The sequence below is a fragment of the Acaromyces ingoldii genome, assembly GCF_003144295.1.
Source record: "Acaromyces ingoldii strain MCA 4198 unplaced genomic scaffold FA10scaffold_3, whole genome shotgun sequence".
In the NCBI taxonomy this organism is placed as follows: Eukaryota; Fungi; Basidiomycota; class Exobasidiomycetes; order Exobasidiales; family Cryptobasidiaceae; genus Acaromyces; species Acaromyces ingoldii.
Window position 1 is genome coordinate 1 of NW_020290249.1, and position 17,926 is coordinate 17,926.

Consider the following 17,926-nt stretch of genomic DNA (forward strand, 5'->3'; position numbering starts at 1 on the left):
ACCCTAACCCTAACCCTAACCCTAACCCTAACCCTAACCCTAACCCTAACCCTAACCCTAACCCTAACCCTAACCCTAACCCTAACCCTAACCCTTACACGGCAGAGGACGGACACAGCACCCACGTGGCCAGAAAGCACACGCGTGACAGATAGCAGATCAGTCACACTCAGTCACACCACCTTCAAGTGGTCCGTCAGTCGATATCCCCCTTGGCCCTGATCCGGCCAACGTTAGGGTCAGACTGAGAAGATAGCCGATTGTTCGCCTGGGTCCCTGTACTAAATCGATCAATCGATTGAGATTGGCGGCAATCAATCGACTAAGTGGAAAACCACGTGGCCCAGGGCTAGTCGATCAATCGGAAGATAGTCGATTGATCGAAGCAGGCTAGCTGTCCGCGCGATCATGGACGAAAACGTAACATAGCGTACCAAATTCACTTATCGTGGCCTAGGTTTAGGCTTGGTAGCATTCTAGTCTCTGTGAATCAACATGGCCGCAGGGACTGCAGAAAATGGCGCAGCTAGCTCCGATACCGCACCGCAGCGTGACAGGAGCAAGTGAATAGGAGAGATCATATGATTATTTGAGAGAAGAACTTCTATGTACAGGTATTGGGCGTTACCTTGCAGCCTGCTAAGATTGGCTCCACAGGCTTTGCAGCGCCGTCGCGAGTGCTTCCGTTGCGTTCCTCTTGCAGACCGTGAAATGGTTGCCTTCAACCTCGACGACCGTTGCCGAGTGCTCGGGGAGATACCTGTCCCAGCCGTGCAGACCGAGGTTCTGGCGATCCTTCTGAAGCCAGCCGACAGCAGTGTTGTATCCTACGACGTCGTCAGGACTGCCGCCGAGCCCGTCGAGGCCATTGACGACGATAAAGGGAGGTCCTGCCTTCAACGGTGCCGGCTTGTACCGCGCCAAGGCGGCGAGAGTCGAGTCGAAGTGGGAGCGCATCGTGGGAGAGAATCCAGGAGGTGCCTGCTTCTTGAGCTCCGGGTTGCCGTTCGGACCGTAAACCCAGTCGAGCACAGTGTCGGGAAGAGGGGGCCAGGTAGGGTCGGGACAGTCGATGAGGAGCACACCGAGGACGGGGATCGAGCCTCGTGACTCGAGTAGTCGACAAGCTTCGAAAGCTACGATGCCTCCGAAGGACCAACCCCCCAAAAAGAGCTCCTGGTTGCCAGGGTGAATGGTGGCGATGCACTCCAGATATTTTGCAGCAATCTCTTCCACGCTCCAGTTCGCATGTTTGTTCTTAGCCAGATGCGGGGACGTGACAGCATAGACGGGCCTGCCAAGGGACGCCGTCTCCATGTACACGGCACCAGTGCCTGAACCATCGGGAAGCAGGTAAAGGGGCGCCTGTTTGCCGACAAAGGACCTGCCGGACACGAGGACTGGCTTGGTTGTGCCTACCTCCTTCATGATTTCTTGGACGCTGGCTTGGTCGTCTTTGGTCGATTTGGACAGTGAAGCTGTCACCTGCCGTGCCTGAGCGTCGGCGGATGCGGTCGGTCGCGATGGCTGCGACGGTGGCGATGGCTGAGATGGCTGAGACACCTGCGAGTCGACGGAAGGAGCGCCTAAGCGTTGAAGAAACTCGTCAACCTTTCGAAAGGTGGGATAGTCCATGAACAGGCTCGAAGGTAGTTCCATGTTGACCTTCTCTTGCATCACCCCGAGCACCTGCAGCGACATGAGCGAGTCGAGACCGAGATCGGCCAGGTTTTGATCGGGGGTGAGATCTGCTTCGATGATACCCAGCTCGTCGATCAAGACTTGCCTCAACATCGTGACGGAGGCTAAGGCCGAGGTTGTAGCTGGTGGCGACGAGGTGCGATCCTCGGGCTCAGCAATCGTCTCTTTCTTCACCTCACGTCGAGGAGCTGGAGCGCTGGGTGCGGCAGCAGCAGCGGTAGTCAAAGCTTTCGGTTCTCTGTTGCCGCCTGGCTGACTTTCCATAGACTTTTTTGGCGGCGATGTGGCTGGAGTCTGGTCCGTTGACCTCCGATACTTGACTCCCAGCATCGTCGCCACGATCTTGCCCCCCTTGAATGCGTACGAGTCGACCTTCACCTCGTGCTTGCTGCGGGCATCTTGAGCTGCTACAGCATAGACCGCCATCGGAGCGTCGAGGTCGGGTTCGCCCCCTTCAAAGAAGCCAGTCATGAGCGACAGCATTCCGATCTCGTCTGCGGTGAACGCGTTTGCGTCGCTGTTGTCCAGAAGATTGATATTTGGGAGGAGACTCGTGACCTGAAGGAGCGCCTCCAGTACGGAGAGATGTGCGAGCAGGCCTGGGGCACGTGGCGTGGATGTGGCGATCGTTGCCACGGCCTCGTCCTTAAAGAAACAGATCTCTCGCACTGACTGGTACTGCTCGCTATGCGTGGTGGCTTTGGTTAGGAGCCGGTATGCGAGAACGTTGGGCAAGACGTTGCCCACGTCTCGTACCTGCTGCATCTGGCTTGCCACAGCCCTCTCCAATGACGTCTCCGAGCCCCTGCCTTGACCGAGGAACGCTCGGCACTTTGCCAGCGGAGAGGAGCCGTCAGGCATCATGGACCACGTACAGTCCACGGCTTCTTCGGACACGTGCTCCACTCGCAGGTGGAGGGGCTGAGGTTTGTCCTCTAGCGTATATGGTCTCAGAAGCTGCAAATGAGACGTCTGCAGAATGTAGTCGTCATCGCAATCGGACCGTTTCAGCAGATAAGTGATGGCCTCCACGGCCTGTTCGAAGAAGACAGAGGCCGGTAGAATGGCTTTTCCGTTCCTCTTGTGCCCTTTTGCCGCACCGATGAGCAGCGAGTTGCTGGCAACATCGATTGAAAAGGTTGTGACGCGATCGTCTTGCTCTGGCCAGCGCCGTCCAAGCAGGGCAAACGGAGTCGGTGTGCTACTTTCGGGCAGCGCTTCGCTTTCGTCTTCCTCTTCTTCCCCACTGGAGACCGTACTAGGAAGCAAACCTCGATCCTGATACTCCATCCAATAGCTCTGAAGGTCGAACTGATAGTTTGGCAGCTTTGCGAGGCGGACGTCTCCTGCGTAATCCGCATGATAAGCTTTCCAGTCAGGGTCAATGCCGCCAGCGTACAGGGCAGCAAGACCTTCCGTGATGCTTTTCCAGATGTTGGGTCCAAACGTGAGCGACTGATGGCCGTGGGCTTCGGAGCCTTCTCCAATGTGAAGACTGTAGCATCTTGTGCCAGGGATGCCGAGCTCCTGTGCGCGTGCACTGATGGCGTGCGACGGCGAAGTCACCGGATGGTCGGCTTTTGCTTCAAAGAACTGCGACAGCGCTTCAGGGTTGATGGTGGAGCCGACGGGAAGAAGTATGACCGAGTCACCATTGCATAACAGCGTCGTGATCTTCAGTGAATGATACTGCAGACTAGAGGCAATTTGCTCGAGCGGCGTGCTCCTCTGCATGACTGCAAAACGTGCTGCTGTGTACACGTCTAGTGCACCATTGACCACCAGAGAAGCCGCAAGGGACGTGAGATCAGTGGCAACGACGTCGATCGAAAGCCATTTGGTCCAGACGACTGCGAATGCAACGGTGAAAGCAAAGGACTCAGACGATTCATTCATCCCTGCGTGCTTGCTGGCCGTGAGAGCCTCTTCAAAAGCAATGCGGAATGTCCTGCTGGTGGCATGCAGGTGCTGAAATCCTCTGCGCATCTCCTCAGAGTGTTTTTGCTGGATCACCAGGCCGACGAGGGCGTTCGTGTCGGTGATGGAATGGGTGGGCGCTACCTTCAGCGCCTGCGCGATGGACGCCCAATCTGACCCGGTCGCCACAACTCGGTGGCCAAAGTGCTGCCTTCGCGCTGTCGAAGTGTAGGAAATGTCGCCAATGCTGACCTCATGGCCTAGTGAAGCTTGGGAAGCATATTCCGCCTTTGTGGACTCAGCAGCGTTGCGACTCTTCGCAGAGATGGTCACAACGTAGTGTGTTCTCGGGTCTACACCGGTCCTTGGGAGGGAACCCGTGTACTCTTCCATGATCAAGAAGGAGTTGCCCCCCAAGAAATTCGTATTGCTGATCCCTGCCAGCAGTCGATCCTTATGCGAAAGCTCGACCGTATCAAGTGGAATCTCCACATTGAGGCTCTGCAGATCGTTAAAGGATGCGTTGAACCGAAAGTTGGGTGAGTTCTGGCGGAGGCCAGGCAAGGCTCGCTTTTTGAACATTTGCAACACTTTGACGACGGCTGCCATACCGCATGCTGCCTCCGAGTAGCCAAAGGTAGGTTTAGGACTGCCAATGTAGAGTGGTCGAGAACGCGTGGGACTGCCAAAGACTTTTGAAATGGCGTTGACCTCGGCCGCCTCGGCCTGCTTTTGGCCTGCTCCGTGCGCATCGATGTAGGTGACATCGAGAGGATTCACTTTTGCCAATTTGCAGCTCTGGCGAAAGAGATTCTCAAGCATCTGTTGGGAGGGGGCTGCAAGGCGGGTTTTATCATCAAGAGATGAGAAGTTCGATTGGCATCCGCGAATGACGCCCAGAATGTTGTCACCCTCGGCAACGGCGGTGGAAAGGCGCTTTAGCATGACGACACCGACGCCGTCACCTCGGCAGATGCCATTGACACTATCGTCAAAAGTACGACTCTGTCCAGAAGGCGAGAGCATTCCGGCTCGCTCGTAGCCCATGAACATCTGAGGCTGGGTCAAGATGGTTACTCCTCCGGCGAGAGCGGCGTCGCACTGCTTGTTGAGGAGCGCGTCACATGCCGATTCAATTGCGACAAGGCTGGAGGAGCACGCAGTGTCGATGCTGTTGGAGGGGCCCTCGAGGTTCCAGGAGAAGGAGACGTGACCAGGAATAAATGCTCGAATGTTGCCTGTGATGAAGTAGGCGCCGATCCCGCTCGAAGCATTCTCTCGGTAGCTGATCACAGTGTGAAAGGGTGGAGGAGTAAGCGGGAGGCGGGGGGTGGCTAAAAATACTCAGACTCACTCATCACTAGAGGCTCCGATGAAACACCCAACACGAGTGGTCAGGTAGCTTGACATTTGTTCCGGGACGAAGCCAGCATCCTCCATGGCCTCGTAGCAGCACATGAGGGCCAGTCGATGCTGGGGATCGAGCTGGATACTCTCTTTTGGGCTCATGCTGAAGAGCTGGTTGTCGAACTTGTCTACAGAGTCGAGGAAGTTGCCATAGGGTACAGACATGGTGTTTCTCTGATGGCGCCCTTCCTCTTGCCGGTATGCCTTCCAGTCGAAGAGATGAGGAGGGATTTCCTTGCAGCAGTCGTCTTGGGCCGCGAGCTTGGACCAGAATTTGTCCGGCGTGTCGGCACCGTCTGGAAAGCGGCACGACAGGGAAACCACCGCGATCTGGTCTTCATCTTCAACATCCTTGGTGTTGGCGGCGGGGTTATTTGCAGGGGTATAGACAGCCTCTGACAGATCCCAAAGGGGAGCTTGACGGCCTGGAGTGCCCAGATGATTAGCAAGACCTCGTGCTGCTTTGTCACAAAAGAGAATGCGGCCCTCGAGACGCTCGAGCTGCTGGACGGCTCGAGCTACAGCATCCCATCGATTGACATGTGTGAGCACGCCGTGGACGAGTGTGGCCGTCAAATCGAATTTCGAGTCTTCTTGGAAGGGCAGGAGCAGACTGATCGTTTGGGGCTGACGGCGCAGTTGTGGTGCAATGTCCCTCTCCTGCACTTTCAAGAGCACCCTCTCTACCGCATGGCCCAAGAGCTGATTGCTGTGGTATGGGCTGCAGATGGCTATGCGAGCACATTGAACGCGTGGAATCTTAGCGCTCTGCTCGTCCTCTTGGGTCGATGCTGGCTGCAGGAGCGCTGGTAAGGTCTTCTGGAAGAGATCGAGTAGGGCAGGCGGCCCTGAGACGGTAAAGTTTGTCTCAGAGACGACGGTACTGATGTAGAGCGGAGCAAAGCGTTGGCACGTGCCACTGGCTGACAAGCGCTGATTGAAGCGTTTCAGCAGCTGTTGAACTGCACTTTCGCTGACGTCTCGACCGTAACAGGCCAGGGTCCAACTGTCGGCGTATCTGTCCCTCGCCCACTTGTGCGCTTCCCAGCTTGACTCGACACCGATCCAGAATGCCAGACGAACCATTTCGACGCCGCAGCCGGCTAATTGGAGAGGGTTCTCCGAAACAGCTACGGCCGCCGCTGCGAGCGTGCCACTGCACAGCCCGGTCACAATCTTTATGCGAGAAAGGAAAGAGGGGGCGAGCAGTGCCGAGGCGATCTGGTAGAGACAGAGTACTGCGCCATCGATAGCGGCATCACGGTGACGACTGGTGGTAAAGTGATCGATGAGAGCGGATAGCGTTTTAATCTTGGCCAATGGCGGAAAGCGAGCCCACATGTCTGGCGACATGGCTGACGCTTCTTCTAGGATGGCGGAGTGAGCAGCGTGCAAAAAGGCACGACACGTGCTTCCCCTGACACTGTTCTCCTCTTTGGCTCGTTGGAGGAGCAGCTTGAGCTGTTCATTGCAGTCAGCCCCCTGGGCGCCAAAGACGAGGAGGTCGCTGCGCGCGCTAGACTCTCCATCTTGCTCTGCTCTCGATGCCGGCAGAAGAGTAGCGGAGGATGGAACCATGATCAGTGGACTCGATGGAGGAAGTCTTGCAAGAAGCTCAAACATCCGGTTCGAGGACTGAACTTGTATGTTGCGATCCAGAGTAATCAAGCATTACCTCACCTGGTGAAAGAAAAGACGTGGTGGTTATCGACGCGTATTTTCATAGTTACTCCGGGCGAACCGAGGTGAAAATTTACTTTGTGAAGTTGAGACGTCAGCGAAGGTTAGAATAAAAGTTGGGCGTGGGAAGCGAGACGCTTGCCTCTCGTCACCGAACCAACCCATCATGTCGCTCCAAGTACACCTGCGCTTTCCGACCGACTTTCGGTCAGTTTTGCAGGCCTTGGTGTTGCTAAGCGCAAGCACCGCCATTGTTCTGCTGTATCAATGGCAGAGCCACGTTCATAGGAAAAAGAGCAACGCCGAAACCGTCGTAGCAGTCGATCCAGTCGAGCTGAACAGCATCCCGGGGCCTCTGGAGTGTGAGCATCCAGTACCGTCCTTTGCCATGAACATAACTAAGCCAGTGCGACGAATCCAGTCAGGGAATCACACGTCTTCAAAAAAGGGCCCACGACGGAGCACTGGAACTTGTTGGCTTTGCATCGACAGTACGGTCCAGTCGTACGTATCGGTCCTACTCACGTATCGGTCGCCGACTTCGATAGCGTCAACGCCATCTATCGTCAGGCGACTACCTTTTTAAAGACGGACTGGTATGATCTCTTTACCGAAAAGGGAAAGGGCGTGATCTTCAACATTAGGAACAAGGAGCTACATGCCAAGCGCCGTCGCATTGTCAGCCACGGCTTCAGCCTGTCGTCTACCAGAGTAATGCTGCCTTTCATCAGGACAAAGGCCTTGCACATGGTCGCACAACTCGCCGAAAGCTCAGAAGCTCAAGATGCCGTCGACGTCAGTCTTCTCATGAGGCGTTTAGCCGGCGATGTTTCTCTAAAGGTCTCTTTAGGACAAGATTGGCGCCAAGTGGAGAATCGACAAAGTTGCCAGCTCGTGGACGATCTCGTGGCAAGAGGCTCCGCCGATGGACCGACGCGGGCGTTGGCTTCCCGTCTGGCACGCTGGGGCTCACTGTACACCGCGTATTGGTCATTGCTCGGTTCAATGAAGAGTGGAGACTGGGCCACTGCTTCTCGTATTGTTCGCGCGGACGGTACAATCTACTCGTCCGTCTCTGATTTCCGCAAACGCTGCCAGGATGAAAATCGCGAGGATGACCCAAGCGAGCTTCTCAGTCGAATCATAATCGCAAAAGACCCGGCTACCGGGCATGCCATGGACTTCCAGACGCTATGCATGGAAGCCAGAGGATTCATTCTAGCGGCGAGCGACACAACGGCCAATACTCTCACCATGGCCGTGAACCACATCTCGCGCAGTCAAAGCGTGTGGACCCAGCTCCACCGCGAACTCAAGGAAGCTATACCTTCGATGGAAGCACTTCAAGATTCTTTGCAAGACGCCTCCTCCTATTACACGCAGCTTCCATTTCTGGTCGCGTGCATCAAGGAAACCTACCGTCTCTCGCCAGCCATTGCTAAACTTTTGCCTCGCCAAGTTCCCAACAGAGGCTGTTCGCTTGCTGGACACCATGTGCCAGCCGGCACCATCGTCGGAACATCTATCTTTGTACAGCATCGCTGGGACGAAGATCTGTGGGGACCTTCCGACTATGCAGACGAGTTCCATCCAGAGCGATGGCTTGAATCGTCTCAATCCAGCGAGGCAGAAGTCGCGAAGTTGAAGAAGATGAATAGCTTTCTGTGAGTCTGCACTTGAGAAGCAAAGAAGAAATCGCCCGCTCATCTCCACCTTGACAGAACCCCATTCTCTCAGGGCACACGGGCTTGTCTGGGACGCCACATTGCCGATATGGAGCTTCACGTCGTCCTCGCTACGCTGTTCAGATTCTACCAGCCCGTGCATGTCGTGACGCCAGTCGAAGAAATGAAGGAGCAGGGCTTCTTCATCTCTGGACCGCGGGGCGGCAAATGTCTCATTCAATTCAAGAGCGTGGAACTCCAGTAGACGAGAAATTTGATTCATTTCACTTCCATAGATCAGCCGTACACGCACATGCCTCCGCTGACATTCAAGATGGCACCAGTGATCCAGCTAGCCTCTTTGCTCGCAAGAAACCGTACGGGACTAGCGATCTCTTCTGGGGTGCCAATTCGCTTTGCGGGTGCCAACGACGCTAGCCGTGCCACGTGGGCGTCACCAGCTTGGGCCGCTTCAGCCACGCTCTGGCTGGTACCGTTGGAGCGAGCTTGAGCGCGAAGGCCAGGAGTGTCGGTGGGTCCTGGTGCGATGGCATTGCTAGGTTGGTGTTGTCAGCATTGAGCACGGCTCTCTGTCAGCAGGGCTCTTCCTCACATTGTTGTCTGCTTCGCGGCCAGTGTCTTGCTTAGGTACTTGGTCAATTGCTCGCACGCGGCTTTCGCAGAGGCGTACAGCGCATAGCGATCGTCAAAGATGGCGCTGGTCCTTGCCAGGGCCGAAGAGAAGAGTATGATCCGCGAATCTGGCTCCAAGTGAGGGTACATCGCCTGCAGTAGAGGTGCATGTCAGCACGTAGCCATCTCGTCGCCCCGACATCATTTGCCCTCACTTGTATCATGAAGAGCGGTCCTCGGACAACTGTGTCGAAGTGTTTCTGGAAGACTGTTGCGTCCATGTCACCCAGTGCCACGGGCTCGATGCCAGCGGCGCAAAATACAACCACATTGGGAACCTTGCCGCCATGCTCGGCTTTGTCTCGAAGCACGAATGATTCCAGGGCAGCTCGATCCGCGGAAATATCGAGCTGCGCGGCCTCCATGAGCTTGTGTTCCTTGACGAATGCTGTTGTGGCTGCCTTTGAAGAGTGGTAGGTGACAGTCACCTGCCGACCATCGCTGGCCAAGCTGCGAGCAATTGCCTGTCCAATTGCGCAGGAGCCTCCCACTACCAGGGCACGGCCCATTCCGTGTCCGTTGGCTGGAGCTGCGTTGAGAGTCTGCGACATGTTGTTGGTCGTCGAAAGGCAAAGGAGCGGGACTGGCGAGGGAGAGAGAGGAAACTTACGGCCAATTTCAGGTACGCCATTTTTGGCGCAGGCGCAATTTTAAACGGAGGTAAACTAATCCTTGATTACTCCGGGCCAAGGGACAGTAGCGTGTTGTTGATCCTACTCCTGAATTTTAAGCTGTCGGCAGATCGCTTTCAAGATATATAGACGGCACCCAATGCTTTGTACCACTGCTCTGATCAGTACGAGCTCCCCGAACCAACCATGACAAAAGTAAACCCAAGCATCGTCCATGCCCCTGGCGAAGACCTTCTGTGGTCGCTCTCACAGACCATCGTCGATAACATCGAAGTTGTTCGGCAAGAACATCAGCAGCAAGGCCTCGCCCCGCTCTACATCGATGCTGCCGCCCCTCATTCCACCGACGACCCTGCCGTGGCGTCCCTCCCTTCGGTGAGGGAATGCAAGGCTCGGGACCAGATCCTGTCCGCCGTCTCCAAGCTCGGGGCCATCGTCGACCATCCCGTCTCCCGTCTCGCCAAGCTGTCGAGTGCCTACCTCGACGTTTCTGTCTTGCACTTTGCCGCTGACAACGGTATCGCAGACGTCATTGAGCGGTGCGCCACGCGTCCCGACGGTGCCCTTCATGCAACCGACATTGCCAAAGAGATCAATATGGACGCTACTCGTACCACTCGCCTGCTGCGCTACTTGACCGCTATCCACGTCTTCAAGGAGACCTCCGAGGGCTACTTTGCCAACAACCGCTACTCTGTGCATTTCAAAAAGGGTTCTCCACTGGAGGCCGTCTTTGGCATGGGCGTTTACGATGTGGGCCCGCCTGCACTGAGGATCAACGAGTTTATGAAGACTCCATATGCACAGCAAGAAGATGCCACGGGTCATTTGCCCCTGAACCTCCAGTTCGACTATCCAGACAAGTCCATGTTCGCATGGATGAACGAGCCTTTCAACAAGGCTCGTCTGGAGCGTTTCAACCGTACAATGGTCATGAAGAGCCACGACTCGTACGCTGTTGTGGCAGACGTCCCTTGGGACGAGATGATTCCGAAGGGGGGCACCTTGGTCGATGTCGGAGGAGGTGTTGGATCCTTGGCTCTCAGCGTCCAAGCGTCTCGCACAGACATCAAGGTCGTCGTACAAGATCAAGAAATGATGATTGAACAAGCCAAAGGCTTCTGGTCGCAAAAGAATCCCGACGCCATCAAACAAGGACGGGCAGAATTGGTGGTTCATGACTTCTTCCAAAAGAACCCAACGCAGGCGGCAGATCTATACACTTTCCGGGCCATCTTCCAGTGAGTTGGCGGGCAGCCGAAGACGGCAGTGAACCGAGCCGACTGACATTAATCGATCCTCACCCATCAGCAATTGGAACGATGAGCGTTGCGCAGCCATCCTGAAGGGCACCATTGAAAGCATGGCACCTCATTCGCGCATCCTCGTCATCGACTCTATCCTCAACCCTACAACAGTAGATGCTGGCTTTTCGTCGTCTGTCAACGAGCTTCGATCGGACACCCAACAGGATCTTACCATGATGACCTTGTTTCCGTCGCTGGAGAGGACCAGATCGGACTGGGATCGCCTCTTCGCCAGCGTTGGCTTGGAGATCAAGAGGGTCTTTGAGGTCAGAAGCAGAAAGACGACCTTCGAGGTCGGTAGAATCTGATCGGCATCCATGTAGTAGCGTTCTGAGCCCGAGGAATGAGAACGATTCTTATCAAGTCGAGACGACTCCTGTGTCTGAGACGATCGAACATATTACATTGACAGAAAGGCCTCAGCATTAGAGAGAACGTTGTCCTATTCTTCCACTGACACCGAGTAGCTGCCCTCAAAGGATAATTAAAGAGCAAAGATAGACCTTTCTGTAAACAGGGAGGCTCGTCTTCGCCCATTACTCGATCGTGACCAATCTATCATTCTAGGCGAAGACTTCCGAGAAATTTACATTGGAAATAACCTATCGACAAATCGGAATTCATTGCTGATTAATGGCCATCTTGACGAACGTGTCGATGCTTTTTGCGACTTGTTCCACCTTTTGCTTGCTGACGATCGTGAAGTGGCTGGCATCTTCAATCTCGATGACGTGGAGTCTGTCGCCAAAGAATGCTTCCCATCCAGTGGCTGATTGCACCGATTTCTCACGCAGAATCCAGTGAGAATCGCAATCGAGCCCAGCCAGCTTCGCCGAACAATCGCCGCGGAGAAACAGAACCGGTACGGTCCACTTTGTTGGGTCGGGTTCTGGGCTGCGCCAATCCTTGGCGGCACGGGCGGCGGCCTCAAATTCGGTCGCATGTTTGGGGGAACGCGTGGTCAGATCGCGGACTATACCATCAGGCAATGGCTCCAGCGCGTTGTGGCCGTGACGAGGCGCAGGCACATCGATCTGAACCAATGCAGCGACGTTGAGAATAGCCTCGCGGGCCAAGATAAAGGCAACAATGCCTCCGAGAGACCAGCCTTGGTAGAGACGGAGAAGAAAGAGTCGTACTCAGCACTCAGTGATTCTGAAGCCAATAGTCTTCCAATCTTGCTTCTTACCTCCAATGACGCATCGTTGATTGCCAAGCACTCGTTTGGCAGCAGTGCCTATCGATTCGATCAGCTCTTCTAACGTCCAGTCTGAGCTCACTGACCGAAAGCTCGCCGAGAGAACACGACGACCTCCGAAGCATGGTTTGGTCGCGCCCACAAGGGGGGCGTACACGTCTTGGCTTCCGCTTCCATCAGGGACCAGAAGAAGTGGGGGCTCCTTGGCGGCTGTACCCTCAGCTTCTTGCAAGACGACGATATGCGTCTCGAGAGAGTTCGCTGGCTGGGTAGCGTTTGACGATGGCAAGAGTGGGGTCGTGCCAGGAGAGCTCGAGGAAGACGAATGAGTAGGCTTGATGCAGGCTGGCGAAGACTCAGGCGAAGTCGCGGGAGTGGCGGACTCCACGTGGTCCTGAAAGTAGGCTTGGACGGATCCCAAAGTCGGATGATCCATAAAGAGCGACGCCGGCAGCTCTACTTCTGCCGTCTCCTGAAGTCTTGCCAGGATCGTGAGCGACATCAGGCTATCAAGACCGAGGTCGGCCAGCACTCGGTCTTGAGTAAGCTCGCTTTCAGCGACTGCCAGCTCTTCCACGATAGTTCGGCAAAGCTGTGAAAAGAGAGAAGTATCGGACTCGGAAGAGAAGCCCGAATCATACGGTGCGTCGGTGTCAGATGGCGATGCAGTGCTTGACTTTTCCTCGGGAGACGGCGGTGAAGACTCCATCGATTGGGCGACCGCCCTCTTGGGCTCTTCGCTACTGTGGGTGCTTGTCGGTCCTTTGCTCTGATTCGCCTTTGCCTCCGAGGACTTTGGTTTCGGAAGAAGATGCTTCATGACCCTCAAGGGAATTTTACGGAAACGCACGCCGCCCATGTGGCCAATGACGGCCCCGGTCTCCTGGTCGAAAAAGTAAGCATCTGAGGTGGACATACCCTGGTCTTCTTGCATGCTGCAATGAACCGAGACGCGGTTGCCGGACTTGGCCACTTTAAACATTTGAGAGGTGTACTCGATGACCTTGCAGCCGTTGGCGACGTACACGTGGTCGGCATCCGCTTGCAAGTTGGGCAAGAAGCCGGTACATTGACCCATGCTGTCTTGGAAAACAGGAAATACGACAAATCGTCGCTGTTCGTACGACAGGCAGGGTGCTTGTTGAAACGTAATGTCCAAGGCGGCCTCGGTGCCAGCCGTGTTGAGACTGACGGACTGCATAGCGCGGTACATGGAACCGTAATGGACGACCTTGGTGAAAAGGCGATAGATCATATCGGTGGTCAGCTTGGTTGCTACTCCGTAGCCTGCGGTCAAAGCTCCGATACGGCGATGAAGGACTCCTCCAATGCCAGCCCATCGGTTTTCGACTTGCTCCCGTGGAGGCAATTGCACCTTGCAAGAGCCTTGACGTTTACCACTGGCAAAGAAGAATTCGATTGCCATCCCCTCGTTGCTTTGCGGCAGGCCATTTGTGCGGATGGTGATGTGATCGTGGATGCCCAGTACCACAGGCTCGTCCATAAGGATGTCGGACACACGTAGAGCGTACTTGTTCTCGTCGAAAGTCTGTCCGACACTGCTGAGCACATGAAGGCCAGCTTGCAGCGCGACGTCCGAATACATTGAAGCGGGAACCAGGCACACGTCGTGGACAAGGTGGCCCTCGACGATCTCTCGGCAAGGCGACTGCGTGAGATCGATCTCGTACGTAGCCACTGGGTTTGTCTCGGTGGCCGAGGAGTGACAACGAGTAAGAAGTGCAAATTCAGTAGCCAAGCCGCCACTGCCACCATCTCTAGCGCCACTTTTCGAGCTTTTGGTCCGTCGCGCGCCTTTCTCGGGGGTTTGAGCCTGCTCCTCTTTTAAGCGTGTTGACAGACTGCGGTCGGTGTAACGGATCCAATAGTCTTCGTACTGCCATGCGTAGAGTGGAAGGTCGAGGACCTGAGGTGGGCGCACGGTCTCCGCAAAGAGGCCGGTAAAGTCAACTTTGAACCCTTCTCGGTGCAATGCGCCGACTGATTCGAGGAAGGTGTTGAGCCCGTTAGTCTTCCGACGCAAAGATGGGAGCGCGCGAGGGATCGAGGAATTGTCGAGAGAAGTAGCCAGCATGGGCGTGCACAGCGGGTGAGGTCCAATCTCAATCCAGCGCAGAGTGCCGCCCTCGTGTCTGGCCATCAGGTCGTGAATCGACGAAGCAAATTGGACGGTCTCTCGCATGTGTCGAACGAGATAGTCCGGCCAGGAAATGTCGGCCTCACCAGCTTTGAGCGCTCGGCCGAGGACATTCGAAAGGAGCGTTACTGCTGGGGGACGAAACTTGACTTGAGCAGCGACATTGTGAAAGTCTTTCATGATCGGCTCCACTGCCTGCGAATGAAATGCGTACGGGACATCCACGAGCGTACACTGCTGCTTGGCATCCGTCTTGAGAAATGCGTGCGCCATTTGAACTTCTGCCACCGGTCCAGCGAGCACAGTGTCGGTAGGAGAGTTGATGCAAGCAACTTGTAAGCTGGACGAAAAGCTTTGCTTGGAGATGACCTGGGCGAGGTCTGCAGCCGATAGACGGACCGCAAGCATCGCAGACGTATTCGCTTCAAGCTTTGTGGACATGAACTTAGCTCGGGAGGCCACCAGGAAGACAGCATCTTCCCAAGACAGGACACCGGCCGCATGCAAGGCTGCATACTCGCCGAGAGAGTGGCCGACGACCACCTGTGGCGTGATGCCAAGCCGTTCCCACAGACGGCACAGCGCAATCTCCACTGCAAGAATGGCACATTGCCAGTGGTAGGGTAGCGCTTTGCTTTGCTTCGTCTCGGCGTAGACCTCGTCGAAGAAATCAGGAAATCCTTGCGCAACAAGGATTGCTCTTGTTTTGTCCATGGCCTCGCGGAAGACGGTGTTGCCATCGTAAAGCTCCTTGCCCATTTCCACGTACTGGGAGCCCTGGCCGGTAAAGGCAAAGGCAAAACCAGGATCTCGCTGAATGCTTGGCTCGGTGATGAGAGAAGTGACATCGCCGGCAAGAGTCTCCTTGAGGGCGGCAGTGCTGTCGGCCACTAGGGCAACTCGAGCAGAGAATTGAGTAGCCCGGGTTGCCGAGAGTGTGTACGCGATATCCAGAATGTCTTTGTCTGGGTTCTGGTCGACATAGCTGCTCAGTCGTTCAAGATAGCTTCGCAATGCTGCCGCGGACGCTGCCGAAAGTGCTAGGATCCTCGGCTGCAACGACGGCAACGGTAGATCTTTGAGCACGGGGAACGACCGTATGATGAGCGAAGAGTTGCCCCCAGCAGCTGAGAAGTTGTTGCAGCAAGCCAGGATGTCCTGACTCTCTGCAACATCGAAGGATTTCAGGTCCTTGGGGATGACTACCCGATCCAGAGGTGGGAATTTGGTGTTCAACTTCTTCTTGATCCCCACGTGCGGTGTGGCTTGTCGGTGTTTTAGCGACAAGAGCACTTTGATCAGCGCGACACAGCCTGAAGCCGCCTCGGAGTGGCCAAGATTTGCCTTGACCGATCCGATGATGAGGTCATTGTCGGTGTCTTGTCGACCACGTACGAAGCTCAGAACCGACTGCATCTCATTGGCGTCGCCCGCCTGCGTTCCCGTACCGTGCATCTCGACGAGGTCGATTCTCCGAGGATCCACCTTTGCGCTGTGACAGTTGGCTTCAAACAGTCGAGCTTGCGTGGGTGCATGGGGATGGGTGATACTGTGCGATTTTCCACTGTGGTTTGTACCAATGGCTTCGATTGTGCCCTTGACGTCGTCTCCATCCCTGAGCGCATCCTTGAGCAGCTTGAGATGAAGGACGGCATTGCCATCGGCTCGCGAGTAGCCGTCTCCCCCATCGTCGTACGTCTGACACTGGCCATGCTCGTTCTTGGTGAGAAAATAGCCACGATCAAGGCCAATGTAGACTTGCGGCTGCGTCAAGACCGAAACCCCGCCAGCCAGCGCCGTCGAGCAGCGGCCGTTGACTAGACTCTGACAGGCAGCCTCAACCGCGACGAGCGAAGAGCTGCAAGCGGTGTCATACGTGTGAGAGGGACCGTGAAAGCCGAGAAAGTTGGAGATGTTGGCAGTAAGTGCTTGACGAGAGTTTCCCATGATGAAGTCATCTTCGATGGTCCAGCTACAATTTTCTCGATAGTCGTCTCCAGCGCCGCCAATAAAGACGCCAGTGTCTTGGTACTCGCTATTCGCTCCTCTCGAAGACATTGGCGAGTAGCCCGACATTTCCAGGGCCTCGAAAGCAGCTAGAAAAGCATTACGGTGCTGTGGATCCATTTGGAGTGCCTGAGACCGTGTTACACCAAAGAGGCCGGCGTCAAATCGACCTGGATGAGCCAGGAAATTGCCGTGTCTAGTCCGCATGGTGTTGGGCACGCGGTATTGGTTGTTGTGATACAGGTCCAGGTCGAAGATTTGCTTGGGAATCTCGCTGTGCATATCACGCCCCTGCGAAAGGAGGTCCCAGAACTCGTTGGGATCAGATGCACCGGGGATCCGGAGCGAGTAGCCGATGATCGCTACTTGAGTTTGAGGATGACAGTCCACGAGGCTGTACCGTGTGGGGAGGGCGTCAATGTCGGTGTAGCTCGCAGCGCCCAGGAGGCTAGCAAAGAGATCCATCGATCGGACTTGGGCTTCCAGGTTCTTGAGTCGGCCACTGAGGGTCGCTTCAAAGGCCTTTTCAGGGCCAATGGAGATGATGTCGACCAAGCCTGAGACAGAATCCGTGAGAACCGCGGGAGCATGGACGAGCCTGGCAACGTGCATGAGCTGGTCGACACCTTTGCAAGCTTGGTCTCTCTGCTGCTCGTAGAACTCGACGCCGGTAAGCTCTCCTCGCTGGTGAGCAAGAGGCGACAATTGAACCCCAACGTTTGAGTCTTTCGAGGCCCTCTGAGCGTAGAAGGAAGGCCGAGGAGGAAGCTGGAGACCTTCTCTCGGCTGCATCCCGGTCAGCATGCCAGCAGGGACGATGGGACCCGAGTCGATCGTTTGACATTGCCCGTGAAGAGTTCGGACATCTTCTTCCTTGCCGGTGAATACTAGTTCGTTGGGCGATAATCTAGCGACGGAGACCTTGAGCGAGTTTGCCGCTTCCACCAACCCGTCCTGCATTCCGTCTTGAAGCGCCGTGCGGACAGTAAAAGAAGCGCAAGCATAAGTGCGCTCAAGGGACTGCTCCAATGCAACGACGTAGTCGATCACTGCAATGCTGTTTGTCACCACCTCGAACAGTGTACGAGAGCATCCGACGGCGTCGGCTGCAATCTGGCCCAGACCGGACGAGATCACTGCAGCTCCGTTGATGCCGCTCGAATAGGTGCCCGCACTCAGGAGCTGGCTGTGATGCCTTTTGGCGAAAGCTAGATAAGTGCCGAGCTGGAGTGCAACAATGAGTGAGGCACGCGGCGCGGTTGACTCTGCCAATTCCGTCTCTACGAGCTCGCCAAACGTCGTTGACCTGCTCGCTTTTCGACACAGGCTCGAGAGAGCCACATCGCGATAGAGACTGGTGAATGACGAATAGGGCGTGAAACGGTCAAGAAGATGGCCTACTTCCGTGAGTTGACCGGGGCACAGACTCCACTGATAGGCTTCTGGATCTTCGAAGGCAAGGAGGAGCAAGTTCGCTTTGTCCTTGTACTCGACGTGATCTGTCGAGGAAGTCATCACTGTTGTGTTTGGATGTGAAGATGAATGGAGGAGCGAGTGGTTCT

General features: G+C 55.5%; 6 protein-coding genes across 6 annotated transcripts; 2 read left to right on the forward strand and 4 right to left on the reverse strand.

Moving 5' to 3' along the window:
- Positions 1-596: 596 nt before the first annotated feature.
- On the reverse strand, positions 597-1,821 carry FA10DRAFT_266312 (alpha/beta-hydrolase). The gene has a single exon (XM_025521442.1). The coding sequence runs from the start codon at positions 1,792-1,794 to the stop codon at positions 640-642; it is 1,155 nt and encodes a 384-aa protein (XP_025376940.1). The 5' UTR covers positions 1,795-1,821; the 3' UTR covers positions 597-639.
- A 2,532-nt stretch (positions 1,822-4,353) lies between these two features.
- Positions 4,354-5,190, reverse strand: FA10DRAFT_229800 (ketoacyl-synt-domain-containing protein; the record flags this gene model as incomplete). The annotated part of the gene is made up of 2 exons (XM_025518807.1): positions 4,354-4,903; positions 4,973-5,190. Coding segments are annotated over 2 exons (768 nt in total), but the record flags the coding sequence as incomplete, so codon positions are not given.
- Positions 5,191-6,871: 1,681 nt separating this feature from the next.
- FA10DRAFT_285463 (cytochrome P450) lies at positions 6,872-8,634 on the forward strand (the record flags this gene model as incomplete). The annotated part of the gene is made up of 4 exons (XM_025523998.1): positions 6,872-7,067; positions 7,127-7,500; positions 7,804-8,369; positions 8,427-8,634. The coding sequence occupies 4 exons, from the start codon at positions 6,872-6,874 to the stop codon at positions 8,632-8,634; spliced, it is 1,344 nt and encodes a 447-aa protein (XP_025376942.1).
- Positions 8,635-8,666: 32 nt separating this feature from the next.
- On the reverse strand, positions 8,667-9,613 carry FA10DRAFT_285464 (NAD(P)-binding protein; the record flags this gene model as incomplete). The annotated part of the gene is made up of 3 exons (XM_025523999.1): positions 8,667-8,925; positions 8,983-9,155; positions 9,218-9,613. 3 exons carry the CDS (start codon positions 9,611-9,613, stop codon positions 8,667-8,669), a joined length of 828 nt encoding a protein of 275 aa, XP_025376943.1.
- A 267-nt stretch (positions 9,614-9,880) lies between these two features.
- Positions 9,881-11,336, forward strand: FA10DRAFT_293389 (S-adenosyl-L-methionine-dependent methyltransferase; the record flags this gene model as incomplete). The annotated part of the gene is made up of 2 exons (XM_025524423.1): positions 9,881-10,935; positions 11,006-11,336. The coding sequence occupies 2 exons, from the start codon at positions 9,881-9,883 to the stop codon at positions 11,307-11,309; spliced, it is 1,359 nt and encodes a 452-aa protein (XP_025376944.1). The 3' UTR covers positions 11,310-11,336.
- A 277-nt stretch (positions 11,337-11,613) lies between these two features.
- FA10DRAFT_301060 (ketoacyl-synt-domain-containing protein) lies at positions 11,614-17,879 on the reverse strand (the record flags this gene model as incomplete). Its single annotated transcript, XM_025524929.1, has 2 exons — positions 11,614-12,109; positions 12,191-17,879. 2 exons carry the CDS (start codon positions 17,877-17,879, stop codon positions 11,622-11,624), a joined length of 6,177 nt encoding a protein of 2,058 aa, XP_025376945.1. The 3' UTR covers positions 11,614-11,621.
- Between the last annotated feature and the right edge of the window lie 47 nt (positions 17,880-17,926).

What these genes read in the sequence shown, in the direction of transcription:
- FA10DRAFT_266312 (XM_025521442.1), bottom strand. Translation starts at nt 1,794, where the DNA reads ATGTTGAGGCAAGTCTTGATCGACGAGCTGGGTATCATCGAAGCAGAT.